The 16,518-nt window shown below is 43.1% G+C and overlaps 2 protein-coding genes across 8 annotated transcripts in view; one reads left to right on the forward strand and one right to left on the reverse strand.

Moving 5' to 3' along the window:
• The first annotated feature begins 10,354 nt into the window (after positions 1-10,354).
• LOC117457391 (uncharacterized) lies at positions 10,355-13,012 on the forward strand. The gene is made up of 5 exons (XM_034097457.2): positions 10,355-10,683; positions 11,619-11,939; positions 12,017-12,241; positions 12,321-12,349; positions 12,481-13,012. Exons 1-5 carry the CDS (start codon positions 10,632-10,634, stop codon positions 12,577-12,579), a joined length of 726 nt encoding a protein of 241 aa, XP_033953348.1. The 5' UTR covers positions 10,355-10,631; the 3' UTR covers positions 12,580-13,012.
• Positions 13,013-13,063: 51 nt separating this feature from the next.
• Positions 13,064-16,518, reverse strand: part of rap1gap2a (RAP1 GTPase activating protein 2a) — a 112,877-nt gene continuing 109,422 nt past the window's right edge. For 5 of the 7 annotated variants that reach the window (XM_034097359.2, XM_034097360.2, XM_034097358.2 and 2 more), the window contains 3 exons: positions 16,141-16,243; positions 15,953-16,029; positions 13,064-15,723 (listed from right to left, as the gene is read on the reverse strand). In XM_034097359.2, coding sequence (XP_033953250.1) covers positions 15,715-15,723; positions 15,953-16,029; positions 16,141-16,243 — 189 coding nt within the window. In that variant the 3' untranslated portion in view covers positions 13,064-15,714. The remainder of the gene's footprint in view (positions 15,724-15,952; positions 16,030-16,140; positions 16,244-16,518) is intronic. The other 2 variants (XM_034097355.2, XM_034097357.2) reach the window with 1 other exon arrangement.

The following is a 16,518-nucleotide window of genomic DNA, read 5'->3' on the forward strand; positions in this document are numbered from 1 at the left end:
ACAGTCTGATCCAATTTATGCTAGAGTTTGTTTCCTGAAAAGTATACACAGAGAGTGTCAGTGGATGTAGTAATTACTTCAAATTGCTTTGAAATTAATAAAATCAAGCTGTGTTAAAAATGAGTATCTTGTAACTTTCTTTTATTTGCATGATAAAGTGAAGTTAACATGGTTAAATTATAAAATATATTATTCCAAAATATTAAATGACAAACCTTTAGCAGGTCCACCTCCATGTCCCTCCTTGTTCTCATGTATGGTACGATAATGCCATAGCATGGAAGAAGTATTGTTATTCCCTGGAGCACAATAAACACTTCACATTTGAATGAAATAGAAAAAGTAAAAAAATTAACCATACAAAATCTAACATAATACATCTGTTGTAATATACTATGTATGCAACCGAACCTACCTTATTGGGTGAAATCAGATCAAAGTGTTCCCACACAGGGGAAGTCCTTCTCTTCTTTGCTGGCTCCATTCTAACGAGTTGCAAAAATATCGTACAACCAAAACTGGCAAACGACAGTGTTCTCCTCTCACAAGGTTCACACATCTTGATTCGATTTCCATGTTTTTTATCTGTCAGAAGCACGCGCCAAGATCTGAAGCGCTTCCTGAAGCAGTCACGTGGTATCGACAGGCAGCGAGGCTTCGTTTGTCATCGATGACGTCACTGGCCCAAAACGATACAATCCTCGATACAGGCTTCACAAAAAGCTTCGGGGATTACTCGACACACGCTCCGAAGCCTTGGTGCAATACGTAACATCACTAGTTTCAGCCATATTTCAACATTTTTACGACGACGTCAGTCTTACAGTAGCGTGGCCTAGCAACAGCTAAAGCCTGGTAGGCTACTGCATGCTATTTAGCTTAAGCTAGTTGGTAGCAAAATGCCTCCGTTCTCTACAGATGACTTCCACAAACGTATACAGAAGATGGCCGTGTTGGAAATGAAAATGCAACGGTTGGAAGTTAACGTGGAAGTGAATGGACTATGTCGTGAGAATGACACCACTTTACCAGTGTTGCAAAAATAATGAAGAAGGGTATGCTAACTCACAGCTAGTTAGCAGCTACAAGGATTTCAAGGAACAGGAGGGCTGTGTACTGGGTAATAAATCTACAAGTGGTAGTCCTCCGTGGAACTCTCTGGGTGCAAAGCCTAAGAGTAAATCATTTCCATGGGATTTGGGAGGACGGATAACAGGCAGAGCCCAGCGCTCTGAAATCTGTGATGCGACCGGCTGGCCTGCATTGTTATCACCCAGGAAGAGCGTCTCTTCAACCCCTATTCATACTAGGAAACAGCAGTGGACAGCTGCTAAAGGGAGAATTACAAACAGTCCTCCTAAACCACCAAGTGTGCCAATCCAGAACAGATACGCTCCGCTGACCGAGAACCGGAGATCTGATGACCTGGGTAACCTGTCCTCTTCACACAGCAGGGTAAGGACCAATAGCTACTCCAAAAGTAAAAGGCTAGAGGGAAAGTTAACGACTGGGCCTGAAACTCTGATTGTGGGTGACTCTGCTGTAAGAGTTGTAAAAGGTCTGTGTAATAAGAACAACACCAAAGTACTCTGTTTTCCCAAGGATGTGGTCTCTGACTTGGCTGAGAAGATCCTGCATATTGGGGCTGAACATCAGACTGTGAAGAATGTGGTACTACACATTGGAACAAATGATGTTGTGAAACAACAGTCAGAAGTGAAAGTGAAAGAAGATTTTAAATGTTTGTTGGAAACTGCCAGCTCTCTAAATGCAGAGGTGTTCATCAGTGGCCCTCTCCCGCCAGTCAGAAGAGGAGTGGAGAGATTCAGCAGATTGTTTGCACTACACCTGGCTTTCAACTGTCTGTACTGACCATTCTGTTCATTTTATTGACAATTTTAACTTTTTCTGGGATCAGAGACATCTTTTCAAGGCAAATGGAGTTTGCCTGAACAAGTCAGGAGTGAAATTGTTTATCTCTAACATATTCAACTGCCTGCGTCATCAATCTGTTCCCTCTGCCAAGGACAAGCGGCAAGAGGAATCAAAACAGGAGAAAGACACAACACATCGCTCAGAAAACCCTGAAGAATTATCACTGCAACCGCCTGAGGAATGTTCTGATTACGGGAGACATATGAGACACACGGAGGAGTCTCCATCACCCGTCACCCCCCCCCCCCCCCTGTCAACGCCTTTGAGGATACTCCGTTCACCCTTTAACCCTCTCCCACCCTCCTGGAGATCGCTGAACACACAAAGGAGATGCAGAGGGTTGGCACCGATTCCTTCGTGGAGTTCAAAGACTAAACTAAGGCGATACGCAGGATTGGCAGCATGTCATTTACCCCCGCTCCTCAACGACGCCCACCAAAATCACTGCAGAGATGCGCACCATCTCCCCCGTCCTCATCACCGCGCCTACGTCAACCACCTCCCCCCCTGGCAGCATGTCCTCTACCCCCGCACCATCTCCCCCGTCTCCATCACCGTGCCTACGTCAACCACCTCCCCTCCCTTCAAGAAAGCATCTACAGTCTCCGAAGCCTGATAAGGATGTGTGTGTACAAAACAAAACAAACTCTTACTGGGGCGAACTGAGTGCATGAGGGATGTACAGACAGTGCATGAATATCGCTGACCCGCTTGGCGGATGCCAGGGCCAGTAACAGCACTGTCTTGAGTGACATATGTTTCATGTCAGCTCCCTCCAGGGGTTCAAATGGGGTCATTCTGAGCCCACTTAAAACCACTGCCAGGTCCCATAAGGGCACCAGTGACCTGGAGACAGGGAGGAGCCTGCGAGCTCCCTTCATAAAACAGCAGACCAAAGGATGTTGGCTAGCCGTCTTACCCTCAAAGCCCACATGGCATGCAGCAATAGCAGCCAGGTACACCTTGATCGTGGAGAACCACCGGGCACCCACGATGGGCACCACCGTCACGCGTGGTGCCTTCACGACCCCAGCCGGCACTGCGCATGCGCGTGACGGTGGTGCCCTTAAAGCCCCAGCCGGCACTGCGCGTGCGCGTGGCGGTGGCTTCACGGACCCGTCAATAATCCGCCTTTTGAGAGATGCCGTAGCTGCTCTCAAAAGGGGAACGATTGGCGGGCTGCTTATTGGTTTTATTGATTTTCTTTTCATTTTTTTGAGCTGCGCCCTCGGCCTGAAGCCTGGATGCGTCAGCGGCAACTGTTTTATAACAAAAGAATCAATCAACGTGTGACATGTGTTTGTGCGGACTTGAGGATGGTGTTTAGGCATCTCTCGAGGCGGCGGGAACATATTCACGGAGGGGAGAAGGAGGGGCTGTCACGCCGCTCGCTTCTTCTTCCTCAACTGCTGGCCGAAATTCTGGGTTGGCTGAGCCTGAGCTGCAGCCGGAACCGGAGATTTTCTCGGCCAACTTGCCCTTGTCTCCAGCCTGGGCTGGGGACTCGGGGTGGGCTGCGACCTCTGCTTGTCCGGTGCTTTAAACCGAGCAGAGTTCGAGACAGCTTGGGTGAAGGACTGCTGCTGCGAAGGCAGCGGCTGGACCCTTCGAGGGAGACAGAGGTGGAGTGCCTCGTCCTCCTTCTTCTTCGTCTCACACCTCCTTTGCATGGAGGCGAGAGCAGAGACGAAAATTCCCTCGGGAACGATGGGCATATCCAGCCCACTTCCTTTTCTCGGTCAGGGAGGTTGGTGAGGTTGAGCCATCTCGCTCTTTCCTGCACCACCATGATCCCCATTACCTTGCCCGTGGCCTGGACGGCGCAGCGCTGGACACGTAGGCAAATGTCCGTGACCGCTGCCATCTCGTCCAGAGTGGCTGCTCCCGGGCTACCCGACAGGTCCTCGCAGAGCTCTGCTTGGTAGGCGGTTAGCAGCGAGGACACGTTCAGGGCCCTGGCGGACAGCGCTGCCGCTTTGTAGGACTTTTCAGTCATTGTAGACTGAAAGCGGTCCGACTTTGCTGGCAGCGTGGGGTTCCTGTTCGGTGACGGGCCCACCTTTGGTCCTCATAGTCCTCATAGTCCAGCTCGAGGAGATCCTCCGCGGGTGAGACCATGGTGAGGTCTAACCGGAAGCCCCAGCTTGGTAAAGCGCGGGAATCCGTTCCCGCGTGTCTTGTCGTCACCGGGTCCCGGCCTGCCAGGGCGCGGGATTCCGGTTCTGTGGCCATCGCGGATAATAAGCCCCAGACCGACACGGAGAGGGGTTCACTCTCTGTGTGCGGACGCCCCCGTGTCTTGACTGCCGGCCGGCGGGTCCATGGACATGGGGGGGGTCCTGTTCCGACAGGCTAGCTTGTCTTGCTAACCGTCGGCGGAGGCTCTTAACGGTGAAGCGGACACAATGTCCGCATGAGCCGGGGTTGTCGATAGCGCCTCGGGCGTGTTCCAGCCCGAGGCAGGACGAACAGACCTGGTGTGTGTCTTTGCCCGAGATCTTCAACCCGCAGCCGCAGAGTCGAGCCACAGAGTCCCTGACTCCTCTGGTGTGAGGGAGAGGGGCGTCCATCTTGGTCGCCTCGTGGCGTGGAGAGGGGCCGCTCTCGACAGGTGGGACGGGAGAAAAAGGTATTACCACTTTGTCCTTAATCCGGAGAAAAAGGACGGTGTGGGTCTTTTATTCCCGGAGAATACTGACTGGTGTGGCAGTATGCTCCTTTTTAATCCTTTTCCCCTCCGTGGAGAAGAGAAAATAAAAACTTCCTCGCTACCGTGGTGTCGGTAGAGAGGGAGCGAGCTAGCAACTGGTGTGCTGCTAGCTTGAAAAATCGGACCTACCTTACTTTCTCGGGTAAGAGAAGGGCGAGGTCGATTTTTAAAATACTAACAGCGTTAGTACTACCGTCTTCCTGCGAAGCAGAAGGAGTAGCCGGCGAGCGCCCGTCGACCGAAGCGGGTATTTGGGTTCAGTCTGTGGACAGTGAAGCTTGCCCGGCTACTGTAGAGATGTGCTCTGAAGCGAGAAGAGGTGTTTGAATGACGCATGCGTTGTGGCGCAAGCTACTTATAGGGGGTGATTTCCCTGACGCTGACGTCAAGATCACCAGCCAATCAGGATTGGCGTAATGAGATCGATGCTTCTGTTTGCTCCGCGATGAGGCGCATCCCATAGTGAGACATCGGACGGAGTGTTATGAATGAGAACTTTGATTCTTTTGAATATGTGGCCCTTCAGCTGAAATGCTCCTCTCGAGCTCTGTTCCTAAATATCTATAGACCACCATACTGTGCAAGCTTTTTTGATGATTTTACCGAACTGCTGTCTATAGTGTGTATTGACTTTGACCGTCTAGTAGTGCTGCGTACCGGTACGCCGAACCGGTACTGGACTTGTAAAAAGTTTCGGTTCAAGTCCGGTTAAAACCGGAACGTCAGGAACCGGTACTTGGACTCGCAAAAAAACTAGCACTTACGTATATTCTGGTGTCTGTGGTTATTTAAACATTCCCTGATAAACGTGATTCAGTGTCAATAAATGAGTGCTAATCCCAGTGTGCTCAGTGTACAACATCACATGTCATTTCACCTTCGATTCACGGTTTGAAGACGTAGCATTTCCCCACATGCTAATGCTGACCGGAAGTGAAGAATTTTCAGAATAAAAGTATTAAGTAAATAGTGTGAACTTCCGGATTTTCAGAATAAAACTGATTTAAATTAAATAGTGTATTTAATTCAAAATTACACCATATCAACATTGATTTTAATTTCTAACAGTATGTATGTACATCACTATGTATGTAGTATGTACTGTATAATGTAAACATTATTATTATATTGAACTTTGTAGTAGTTCACTGTAGTTGCTGTCATAAGTCATTTGTAGACTAAGTGGAAAAAAGTGTTTTTTTTACATTTGTACTTTTTAGAGAAATGTAGACACAAGTTGGAAGGGAGCACAATAAACCTGACGAGTTTGAATTTCAGTTGTTTATGAGTTAATTTCAATTGATAATTAGCTCACAATAAGTTCACTTTAGTTACTCGCACAACTTGACACAAGCCATGGGTTCAGGTCCGGACTTATAAGTCCGGACCTGAACCTGAACCTCTGGACTTGAGTCCGGACCTGAACCTGAATGTGAGTCCAGGTACGCAGCACTACCGTCTAGTCATTGTTGGTGATTTTAACATCCATGTTGACAACCCCCAGGACAGAGGGGCAAAATAACTGTTTTGTGTTCTTGATAGCTATGGACTGACTCAGCATGCGACGGAGCCCACGCACAATAAGGGGCACACTCTGGACTTAATTATCTGAAAGGGTCTGAATATCTCTAAGGTTGTAAATGGTAAATGGACTGTACTTATATAGCGCTTTATCCAGTCTTTAAGACCCCTCAAAGCGCTTTACATACTACATGTCGTTCACCCATTCATACCGAGCAGTGTATGTTAGGACATGCACTACCATACATACACATTCACACACCGTTGGCCATGCCATCGGGAGCAACTCAGGGTTAAGTATCTTGCTCAAGGATACATCGACATGTTGACTGCATGTCGAACCCACAACCTTCTGGTTGAAAGACGACCGCACTCCCTCGCAGCCACAGTCGCCCCTCTGTTGTGGTGACTGATGTTGCACTCTCTGATCATTCCTGTGTTTTCTTTGAGAGCTCTATTTCTGTTCACAAAATTTTTCAAAAAGAGGTAACCACAAAGCGATATTTAACAGAAAATACTAGGGAAATGTTTACTCAGAATTTTTCTTCCACACTTGCCCCTGCTAACATCTCAGTAAATGAGCTAGTAGATTATTTTAATTCAAAAATTAAAAATGTTATAGATGCCATTGCTCCAACTAAGGTAAAGGAAGTGTCTGGCAAGAGAATATCTCCATGGAGAAAGGCCATGACCGTGAAAACAGAAAAAAGAGAATGTCGAAAAGCTGAACGCAGGTGGCGAAAAAAAAATCTTCAGGTTCACTTTGAAATCTATAAAGAGAGACTTGGCCTTTATAATTTGGAATTGAAAAACGCACGGAAATCGTTCTTCTCTGACATCATTACCAAAAACAAAAACAACGCACGTGCCTTGTTTGCTACTGTCAACAGACTAACTAACCCCCCAGTGTCAGTAGCCTCTGAATTGCTATCCATCAAGGCGTGCAATGATTTTGCCTCCTTTTTCACTGACAAAATTCAGAAAATCAGACAAGCAGTCAGTGCCTCTGCATCAGAAACATCAAATGTGTTGTCTCTGTGTCCACTTAACATCAATTCAAACATCATGACACAATTCCATCAGATTAATGATAAAAACCTAGAGGACATTATACAACTTCTGAAATCCTCCTCCTGCTGCCTTGATATTATTCCAACAGGATATTTCAAAGATGTTTTGCCTTGCATGGCCTCAGATCTACTTCATATAGTAAACAAATCTCTTCACTCGGCTATTTTTCCACAGGCCCTGAAAACTGCAGTCATTAAACCGCTCTTAAAAAAGAATAATCTAGATGCTTCAGTAATGAACAATTACAGGCCCATATCAAACCTGCCATTTCTAGGTAAAATCATTGAAAAAGTAGTTTTTCAACAGTTGAGTAATTTCTTGCATTTAAATAACTGTTTCGATGTGTTCCAGTCAGGCTTTCGTCCAAACCACAGCACTGAGACTGCTCTTGTAAAGGTCTTTAATGACATCCACTTAAACACAGACAGTGGCAGAACTTCAGTGTTAGTATTATTAGATCTCAGTGCTGTGTTTGACACTGTTGACCACAGCATATTACTAGACCGACTGGAAAACTGGGTGGGACTTTCGGAAACAGTTCTAAATTGGTTTGAATCCTACCTAAAGGACAGAAACACCTTTGTTTCTATAGGTAAATACACATCTGAGTTGACAAATCTGACATGTGGGGTTCCTCAAGGCTCCATCTTGGGGCCTCTTCTCTTTAACATCTACATGCTACCGCTGGCTCAGATAATGAAAAACAACAAAATAAGTTACCATAGCTATGCAGATGACACACACATTTACGTAACAATTTCACCAGGAGACTATGTTCCAATTCAAACACTGAGTAAGTGCATTGAACAAATCAATGACTGGATGTGTCAGAACTTTCTCCAATTAAACAAAGATAAAACTGAGGTAATGGTTTTTGGAGCCAAGTCAGAACGTATTAAAGTTAGCGCTGAGCTTCTGTCTGCAATGTTCAAAACAATAGATAAAGCCAGACATCTAGGTGTAGTCATGGACTCTGACCTGAGTTTTAACAGTCACATTAAAACAGTTACTAAATCAGCCTACTATCACCTAAAGAATATATCTAGGATTAAAGCACAGCAGGATTTGGAAAAACTTGTCCATGCTTTTATCTTCAGTAGACTGAAGTAAAAAATCTATTAGAAAGCTGCAGCTGATTCAGAACGCCGCTGCTCGAATCCTCACTAACACTAAGAAAGTGGATCACATCACTCCAGTTCTGAAGTCTTTACACTGGCTTCCTGTGTGTCAAAGAATAGATTTCAAAATACTGCTGCTGGTTTATAAAGCACTGAATGGTTTAGGCCCAAAATACATTTCTGACCTCCTGCTAAATTATGAACCATCCAGATCTCTCAGGTCTTCAGGGACTGGTCAGCTTTCTGTCCCCAGAGTCAGAACTAAACATGGTAAAGCAGCGTTCAGTTATTATGCTCCAAATATCTGGAACAAACTCCCAGAAACCTGCAGGTCCGCTGCAACTCTGACTACTTTTAAATCCAGGCTGAAGACTTTTCTTTTTGTCGCTGCTTTTAATTGAACTATTCACATCTTAGACTGCACTGTAACTTTTATCCATGTACTTTTTCTTTTAATGTGTAATTGAACTATTCATATCTTAGACTGCACTGTAACTTTTATCCATGTTTTTTTTTTCTTTTAATGTTTATTTTATTAGCTTTTCTTTTTAATGACTGATTTTAAATGCCATTTTCTTAATGTCTTTCATTTTTTGTAAAGCACTTTGAATTGCCTTGTGTTGAAAAGTGCTATAAATAAACTTGCCTTGCCTTGCCTTGCCTTGCCTTGCCTTGCCTTACTTATCTATCTATCTATATAAACAAGTAGTGTTTTTAACTGTTTCAAACATATGGATTACGGTACAGTTTTTAATGTATATTAAATCTAATAACACACATTTTTACTGTTGTATCTTTCCCCCAAAATACTCGCACAATACTACTTCTTACATACATGCTGGGCACATACAATAATTTACTGTATTTCATTTAGATAGCCTATATACATTTTATTTTACAATAGGCTTTATACAAAATATCATGTGTATACACTATCATGTGTTAAGTTGTTGTTTTGGTGACCATATCGACCTGTCTGGATCTATTACCAAAGTAATTATGAATATGGAGTCCTGCTGTGAAGTAACCTAATTGAACTAAGTAGGCATTGTCATTGAAATAATGCTGCCTGACACAACAAGGGAATTTCCATTATATTTTGCAGTTTTTCTTCCACAGAGCATCACTACCCTTATTTTATCGGACATTCCCACAACTCACGTGAGTGGCAGAGAACAAGGAACCATCAAACGAGTGCGCCAAGAGTGACAAATGTGTCTGAATAAATACGGAATAAACGTCCGGTTATTGTTTTTCAAAACAAAACCACGCTTTATAACTAATTAAGTAAGTAAGTAGACCACTTCATATGTGTACTTCATTCATTCCAGCACTTACATTGTACACGCGTGAGGGGGATCACTTGATGTATGTAAGAAATGTTTACAGCAAGAACATGTTTTCTCTTTAAAAGTGACAAGCTTTTATTTTGAAAGTTGATTTTTTTTTTTTGCTAAAAAAAACAGTTTGCCTTTTGTTGCTGGAAAAATACAGGGTGTAAAAAGTCTCTAAAACATTTCACCATGTTGGAAATAAAGCTCTTTAAACCCTTAAAACTTTTTCTGCAAGCTCGGTTAAAAGGAAGTTATTATGTATTCAGTATAAAAGAAGTATGAAAAACAACATCATTGCATACACATGGCATACACAGGCATAAACCATGCATCACATATCAGCCATTGAAAGGGCAAACACATAATTAATACAGAATTGCTTATATGCTCCAAAACAAAGAAATAAAATCTTGCTCAGTGTAACTGTTCCTTGAAACTGGCCCCATTTATGAGGTCATGCTTTCCTGTAATTTAGTATGTGAGCCTTGCAGAGAGAGAGAGAGAGAGAGAGAGAGAGAGAGAGTGTGTGTGTGTGTGTGTGTGTGTGTGTGTGTGTGTGTGTGTGTGTGTGTGTGTGTGTGTGTGTGTGTGTGTGTGTGTGTGTGTGTGTGTGTGTGTGTGTGTGTGTGTGTGTGTGTGTGTGTGTGTGTGTGTGTGTGTGTGTGGGAGTTGATTAGTGGGTTTCTTCCTTCCTTTACTTCCATCTGGACACCAGCAGCAGCAGCAGCAGCAGCATAAAGGACAGGCAGTCAAACGATTGAGGAAAACAAAATGAGAGAAAGAGCGAGTTCATGGAACCCCAGCAACTGAAAAACATTCTAACAAGCGGTGTATCCTTCGCTGCCATGCATATCAAACTTCTACACAAGCCCTGATTTGATCTGCAAAGTGGAAGTGAAAGACATTTGTCATGAACGTAGACAAATACTGTTACTGCCAGACATGCATTACCATCTCCTGAGTGCCATCAGCTGTCTCTGCCTTCTTCATGCTGGTAAGTCATTTGTTTTGCTACTTGCACGTCTTAGGAAGTCTCATTCAAATTCTCATTTTAAATATGGAAAATCTCCCATTTGTTACATTTGACAAGCTTTGCTGGGTGAGACTACATAGTCTTGCCTTTTAACTCACACGTCACACCCAGTATTAAAGCTCTTTTGCTTTTAACCTAGAACAATCTAAAACTCTCTGGTCTTCTGGTACTGTGCTTTTATACCTACAGACAAAGACCCATGGTGAAGTGACTTTTTATTATTATGGCCCATGATTGTGGAAGGCCCGATGGTCAGCATAAACTTTCAAGACCAACTCAAGAGTTAACTTTTTTATGTGGCTTTTAATTTAATTGTATTTATCCTTGTTTTATTCTGGTCTGTGTTTGTTGAATACTGTTGGTATTTAGTGTTTTTTATTCATATCAAAGTCATGTGTTAGTCTCTTTACTACCTGGAAGGGGAGGTGTGTTAGTATTGTTATTGTTTTGGATTTTAAGAACTTTGGGTTACCTATTAGGTATGAAACATAATAAATACAGTTTGATTTGATCTGTTGTATAGCTTTAAAGGAGGTAACCCACAGTCTATGAAATGTTTTCCTATATGTTGTATGTATTTAGTGTGTGAAATATTTGTTGCTACACTATTTCCCTATATTCTGACATCAAAATCATTTTTTCTGTGCATGCGGTAGTTATTTAGGTTCCTTCTGAATGCAGAAAACAACCCAAAATATGTACAAACTATGTATATTGAATCTAATTATGCAATATTTCATGTTGAAGTTCAATATTGGTCAAAATGTTCACATAGTTTCAATAAATGGCCTTATCAAAGTATTATACATAGCAAGGTAACAATCCTATTTGCATATTTCTGTGTATGCAGTTATTTGTTGCACAATAATGAGCTAAAGGATCCTTCCCACTTTCAGTTGCTGAAGAATGCAGCCAGGTTGTCCTGGCAGACCGTGAGACGTTGGACGTCCCAGCGGGGGGCAGTTTGTCTCTGTCCTGTGTGGTCCAGCACTGTGGAGGCGCCTGGACGGGAGACTGGATACGGAGAAATTCAACTGAGGAAAACTTAATTTTCAGGCACCATGTGACCAAGGTGAATCTCTCAGCCAATCAAACTAAACTGATTTTAAATGTCCTGAATGTCCACAAATCAGACGAAGGTTCCTATGGATGCAGTGTTACATGGGCTCAAGATGACACTGAGCAGGGAAACTTGAAGTATGTGAACGTCACTGCAGGTATGTGGACTCATTTATAATATAATTATCATGACTCAAACAAGATAATCTAATTACCTAACTCGTGTCGCCCCTAGCTGTCTCCTCTCAGAGGAGTGTGTTGCACAGGATTTTGGTCTGTGCCGCTGCTGCTCTGTCTCTTCCTGTCATTCTGGGATTGGCTCGTTGTCTGAGTTCAGAAGTCAAGCCTCTGCCACTTCCCAGAACACGCTTCCCCCCCTCAGCTGCAAGCAGAAACCAACCACACCCAGCTCCACAGTTACCTCCGATACCAATGAAACGTAGCACTTCCTCTCACAAAGGTATCCAGATTTCATATTGTTTTGCCTGTAACACTGGTAATCTGGTATTTACTGTGTTGTTATTTTTTGTATTTTACAGCCATTCCAATGGCCAGGCAGAAGACTGAGGTAAGTGAACGCCCCGTTTCAAGACAGGATGCCCTTTGCAGTGCCCTGAAAACTATGTGTTTCCTCTCACTAGCCTTTAATATGCCAAACATGCCCTTGAGTGTGCTTACATCACTTTTTTTTATTTGCAGGTGGTGTATGCAGACATTTCCCAGGATGCATTGAGACAGCCGGGAGTCACCAAAAAGCCTGACCAGTCCACTGTGTATTCATCCCTCAGATTTTCCTGACTGCAGCAAAGCAGGTGCAAACACAATCTGTGAATAGTGTAATATTTATTTTGGATGTCTTCAGGAAACCTGAGAGCTTTTCACTTTTCATTCTTTATCTCAAGGCTTCATGTGCATATTGTGGCAAATCACTAAAGCAGAGGACAAAATAAGATGCCAAGTAATCCAGCAACGTCATGTTTGTCTATGTGCCAAAATCCTTCATGCAGGATATCGCATATTGAGAAGATAATGAAGCGATATTGCAGCATGAATTCACTGACAAACACTTTAACTATTGTTAGAATGTGACTGGGAAACAAAACATTAAATGCAGTATAGCTAATTTAAATGTATTGCAGGTTTTTAAAATGTTGAAACCAACTGTGTATATAATATCTACCAATGTTTCTGATGTGACTTTGTACATAACATATTAAAAGTATCAACAACACCCTCCATCCAGTGTTTTGTGAGATTTAAAAAATGAGATAAACCACATAAATGACACAAAATACAACATTTTATTTTAGAATAAATTCTCAATGGCACGTTACATAACCAAATATACATATACATTTTTTAAACATCTTTTAAATTAATATATTCCTCTAATAATGTTTACGTTTTTAATTAGCATACTCTGCAGTTACATTTTTACATTACATCAATGCAAAAGAAGTTATCTTTTTAATAAATTAAGCATATTAACAGAGGAAAGGCTGCAGGGCATTTTAGGCGATACCTGCTACAAACTAAACTTTTCTGATATTTCTGTCCCTGCTTCTCTCTCTGGAGGTAATCACTGGCCTATAAGTAAGCACAGTGTGTATAAGTCAATGCTGTTAACTTCCTTGAGGTTTGTATCAAGAAACTTAACAGCTTCCTGCCAAGTTAAAATGTCACCCAAATTACAAGGTCTTTGTAAATTAGGTGAACTGACCCTTTAAACCTTCTGAGATTTGAGTTTTGCGTGTCCTAACTTCACACACTATCAAGCCATCCAGGAATGGTTCTCCCCACGGTAAAAGTACAAAGATATTCTTCCAAAGACCCACCATCTTGGGTTTTTGGTCACATAGGAAACACATCTGTGTGTCTTTAAGCTTTTTTCTTGATAAGCACAATCCCACGTTGCCCTGCTAATTCTCGTTTGTGCAGCTCCAGGCTAAGTTATGGGATAGTTGAGGACTTGATTAGACCTATTGTGCTTTAAGCAACTGGCAATTTACTTCTAGAAGACTTTGTAATAACAACTAACAATGCGTCAAATAAAAAAAATAGGAAAAAAAGTTCACATTCAAATTGTTTTTGCCAAAGTGTGGTTCAAAGGTTCGTTTTTTTCAAGTCTTCGTCATCAGCTTAAATGCTGGGAACTTTAAACCCAGCAGACCATAGACACAGATACACCAAGCTAGCAAGCTTCAATGGGAGGTATCAGAAGGTGAAATGTTTTCAGTACATTAAGTGCAACGTCTATTTTCAGCAGATGAGGGTGTTGAGCGTCTACCCACAAACCTGCTGTAACCGGACCCCGAAGTATTTTGTCCTCTCACATAGTGAGAGAGACAGACAGATAGACAGACAGAGCGAAAGAGAGCATCAGTGGTGAAAAGAGCTTTTGATAGATTGTAAGGCGCAGCTTTGGCTAAAATAAGCGTATGGCAAAATGCGTTGGCAGTGTCTCCTACTGTGCCACTTGTGAGCTAATTTCCACTTACCAAGCACAGGAATTTGAAGTTACCCTTACAGGTACAGAAATGCTGTGATAGATATTGACTGAGTTTCGTGTTTATAGTGTAGTAGACACAACGCGGCAGCTAGCAGAGTTACAAAAGCATCCTGAAAATGAAAGGTGTTCCCTAGAAAATCACTTTTTAATACGCAAAGCTCAGATCCTTCAGTGGAGAATTGAGACTCCCTTTTCCAAAACGCTGCTACTGTAAGTCTACATTATATTTCCGTGCATGTGTTGTCTGTCTGTGTATGTCCACATACTTTTTTTTAGGTAAAAGAGGAACTGTTGCCAGACGTACCATTTAAGGGAAAAGGCAAAAAGGGAACATCCTGATGTCTCACAATTGTTAAAGAGGTCCTTTGTACTTTCCACTAGATAAAGAGTAACAGTTTAGCCATCGTCTCATTCTTCTTGATCAACTTGTTTCTCTTTAATCTAGGTACTTGAGACTTGATTTATACCTCATTCACACCAACGGTGTTTCAGGCCAGCTTGAAAAGCACCGGGATTTCCTGTTCACACCGCAGCCGAGCAGCCTCTTAGCTCCGGAATCCGGTTAGTTTCAAGCACCACATTTTTTTCCGGCTAGAGCAAAAGCACCGCATACGTCACACTTACGTCGAGGCGGGGGCAGGGGCAGGGGCGAGATCAACTCCTGAACAACAACAAAAGGCCGGCGTTTTATCCAGTTTGTACACAACGATGGAGAAACTTAACAAGCAGCAGTGGTCCACTGAAGAGACCAGCTACCTACTGGGAATCTGGTCTTCCGAAGAGGTACAGAGGAAGCTGGAGCACAATCGGCCATTTTTGTTGTTGTTGTTGTTGTTGTTGTTGTCGGTGACAGCTGTGAGGGGTTTCCGCGCGGTTTGGCTTTATGAAGCAGGCACGCAAACGGTTACGTCATGACGCAAACGATGACGCAATGACGCAGCACCAGTCGGACTCTGGGCGGTGTGAAAAGAGCCGGAGCTAAACCGAAGAACCGGTTCTGAACCTGAAAAGCTCTAGCACGGAGTTTGAACCGGAGTTGCGTTGGTGTGAATGAGGTATTACTCTGCCCACTCACAGTATTACAGCTATGCTAGGACCCTCGTGTGATGTGAACACTTAACAACTGAGATGTAGCAACTTGTAACATCGGCAAAGTATTTATCTAATTTCTGTAGCCTAAGGTAGGTTAAAGGAAAGCCCACATGTTAGCTGATTCTTCTCACTATACACTCACAGTATTGTCAGTTTGTTTATAGTTAGTTTGGACTCCGGTGCAGGTGGTGCAGGTGGTAATCATGGCGTGATCCTTGGCGTATGTAAGTGGTTCTCCAGGGGTTTTGTGGTTGTTGTGTTTATTTTTTTGCAGCATCGTTCGCCCACGCTGTCCCTTTGTTGTGCAAGTCTGATATTTTCCTTCCACAAAGCTACTCGGACTGAAAGAGAGGAAAGTGCAACAGTTAGAAGAGAGTATTCACAGACTGAATGCTTCTTTCTGTCTGGGCCTATTACCCAACATCAGTTCACCGGTGTCATGACATTACAAAGATAATAAGATGGACATTCAATGATATATCTCGTCATCTTTACTATGACTGTGTAATAAGAAACAAGTCTTACAATATTTATTTTTAAATTTAAAAAAAGCTGACCATGCATACTTACAGTTGTGGATGACTGGCTCATTTTGTCAAAGCGGAACTTCAAGTTTGACCTCGGTGACGTCTTACTTTTTACATCTGCTGAATATGGGAGAAGGAAATGGAAAGAAAAGGAAGAACATGCTCATGGGAGAGTCTGTCATCTCACATTGTGAATACTTAAAGTGTGTCTGTGTAAAAACATAGATTTACCTGTTGGACTGCGGCACATGATGACAGGCGTCCCTGATGCCTGGCTGTCAACACTGAGGGAAGGACTGAAGGCGGACGAGGACGCTATAGAGGGATGGTTGGCCTGGGGGAGGAGAGCACAGAAGCATTTATTATTGAGGAAGAGATGGGGGAGGAAAGGAACTGAAGAGGCTCAGGAAACAAAAAAGGGATATTTTAGCTGAAGTTGATTTAACACTTCCTGAAGGCAAAGAGGCACCAAATGTCGGGAAGGAAGTACGGAAAGGATGCTTGCGAGAAAGAGCATGTTTGCTTTCTGAGACATTTGATCAATGAAGGCACATTATTTTAGGCCTGAAAAAATGGAATGTCTTTATGTAAAACAGTAGTTCATAGCAG

The sequence above is a fragment of the Pseudochaenichthys georgianus genome, chromosome 13 (genome assembly GCF_902827115.2).
Source record: "Pseudochaenichthys georgianus chromosome 13, fPseGeo1.2, whole genome shotgun sequence".
Taxonomy (NCBI): domain Eukaryota; kingdom Metazoa; phylum Chordata; class Actinopteri; order Perciformes; family Channichthyidae; genus Pseudochaenichthys; species Pseudochaenichthys georgianus.

Coding starts and splice junctions, on each gene's coding strand:
- LOC117457391 (XM_034097457.2), top strand. CDS start 10,632: ATGCATTACCATCTCCTGAGTGCCATCAGCTGTCTCTGCCTTCTTCAT. Junction 11,940..12,016: donor GTATGTGAACGTCACTGCAG/GTATGTGGACTC, acceptor TGTCGCCCCTAG/CTGTCTCCTCTCAGAGGAGT. Junction 12,350..12,480: donor TGGCCAGGCAGAAGACTGAG/GTAAGTGAACGC, acceptor TTTTATTTGCAG/GTGGTGTATGCAGACATTTC.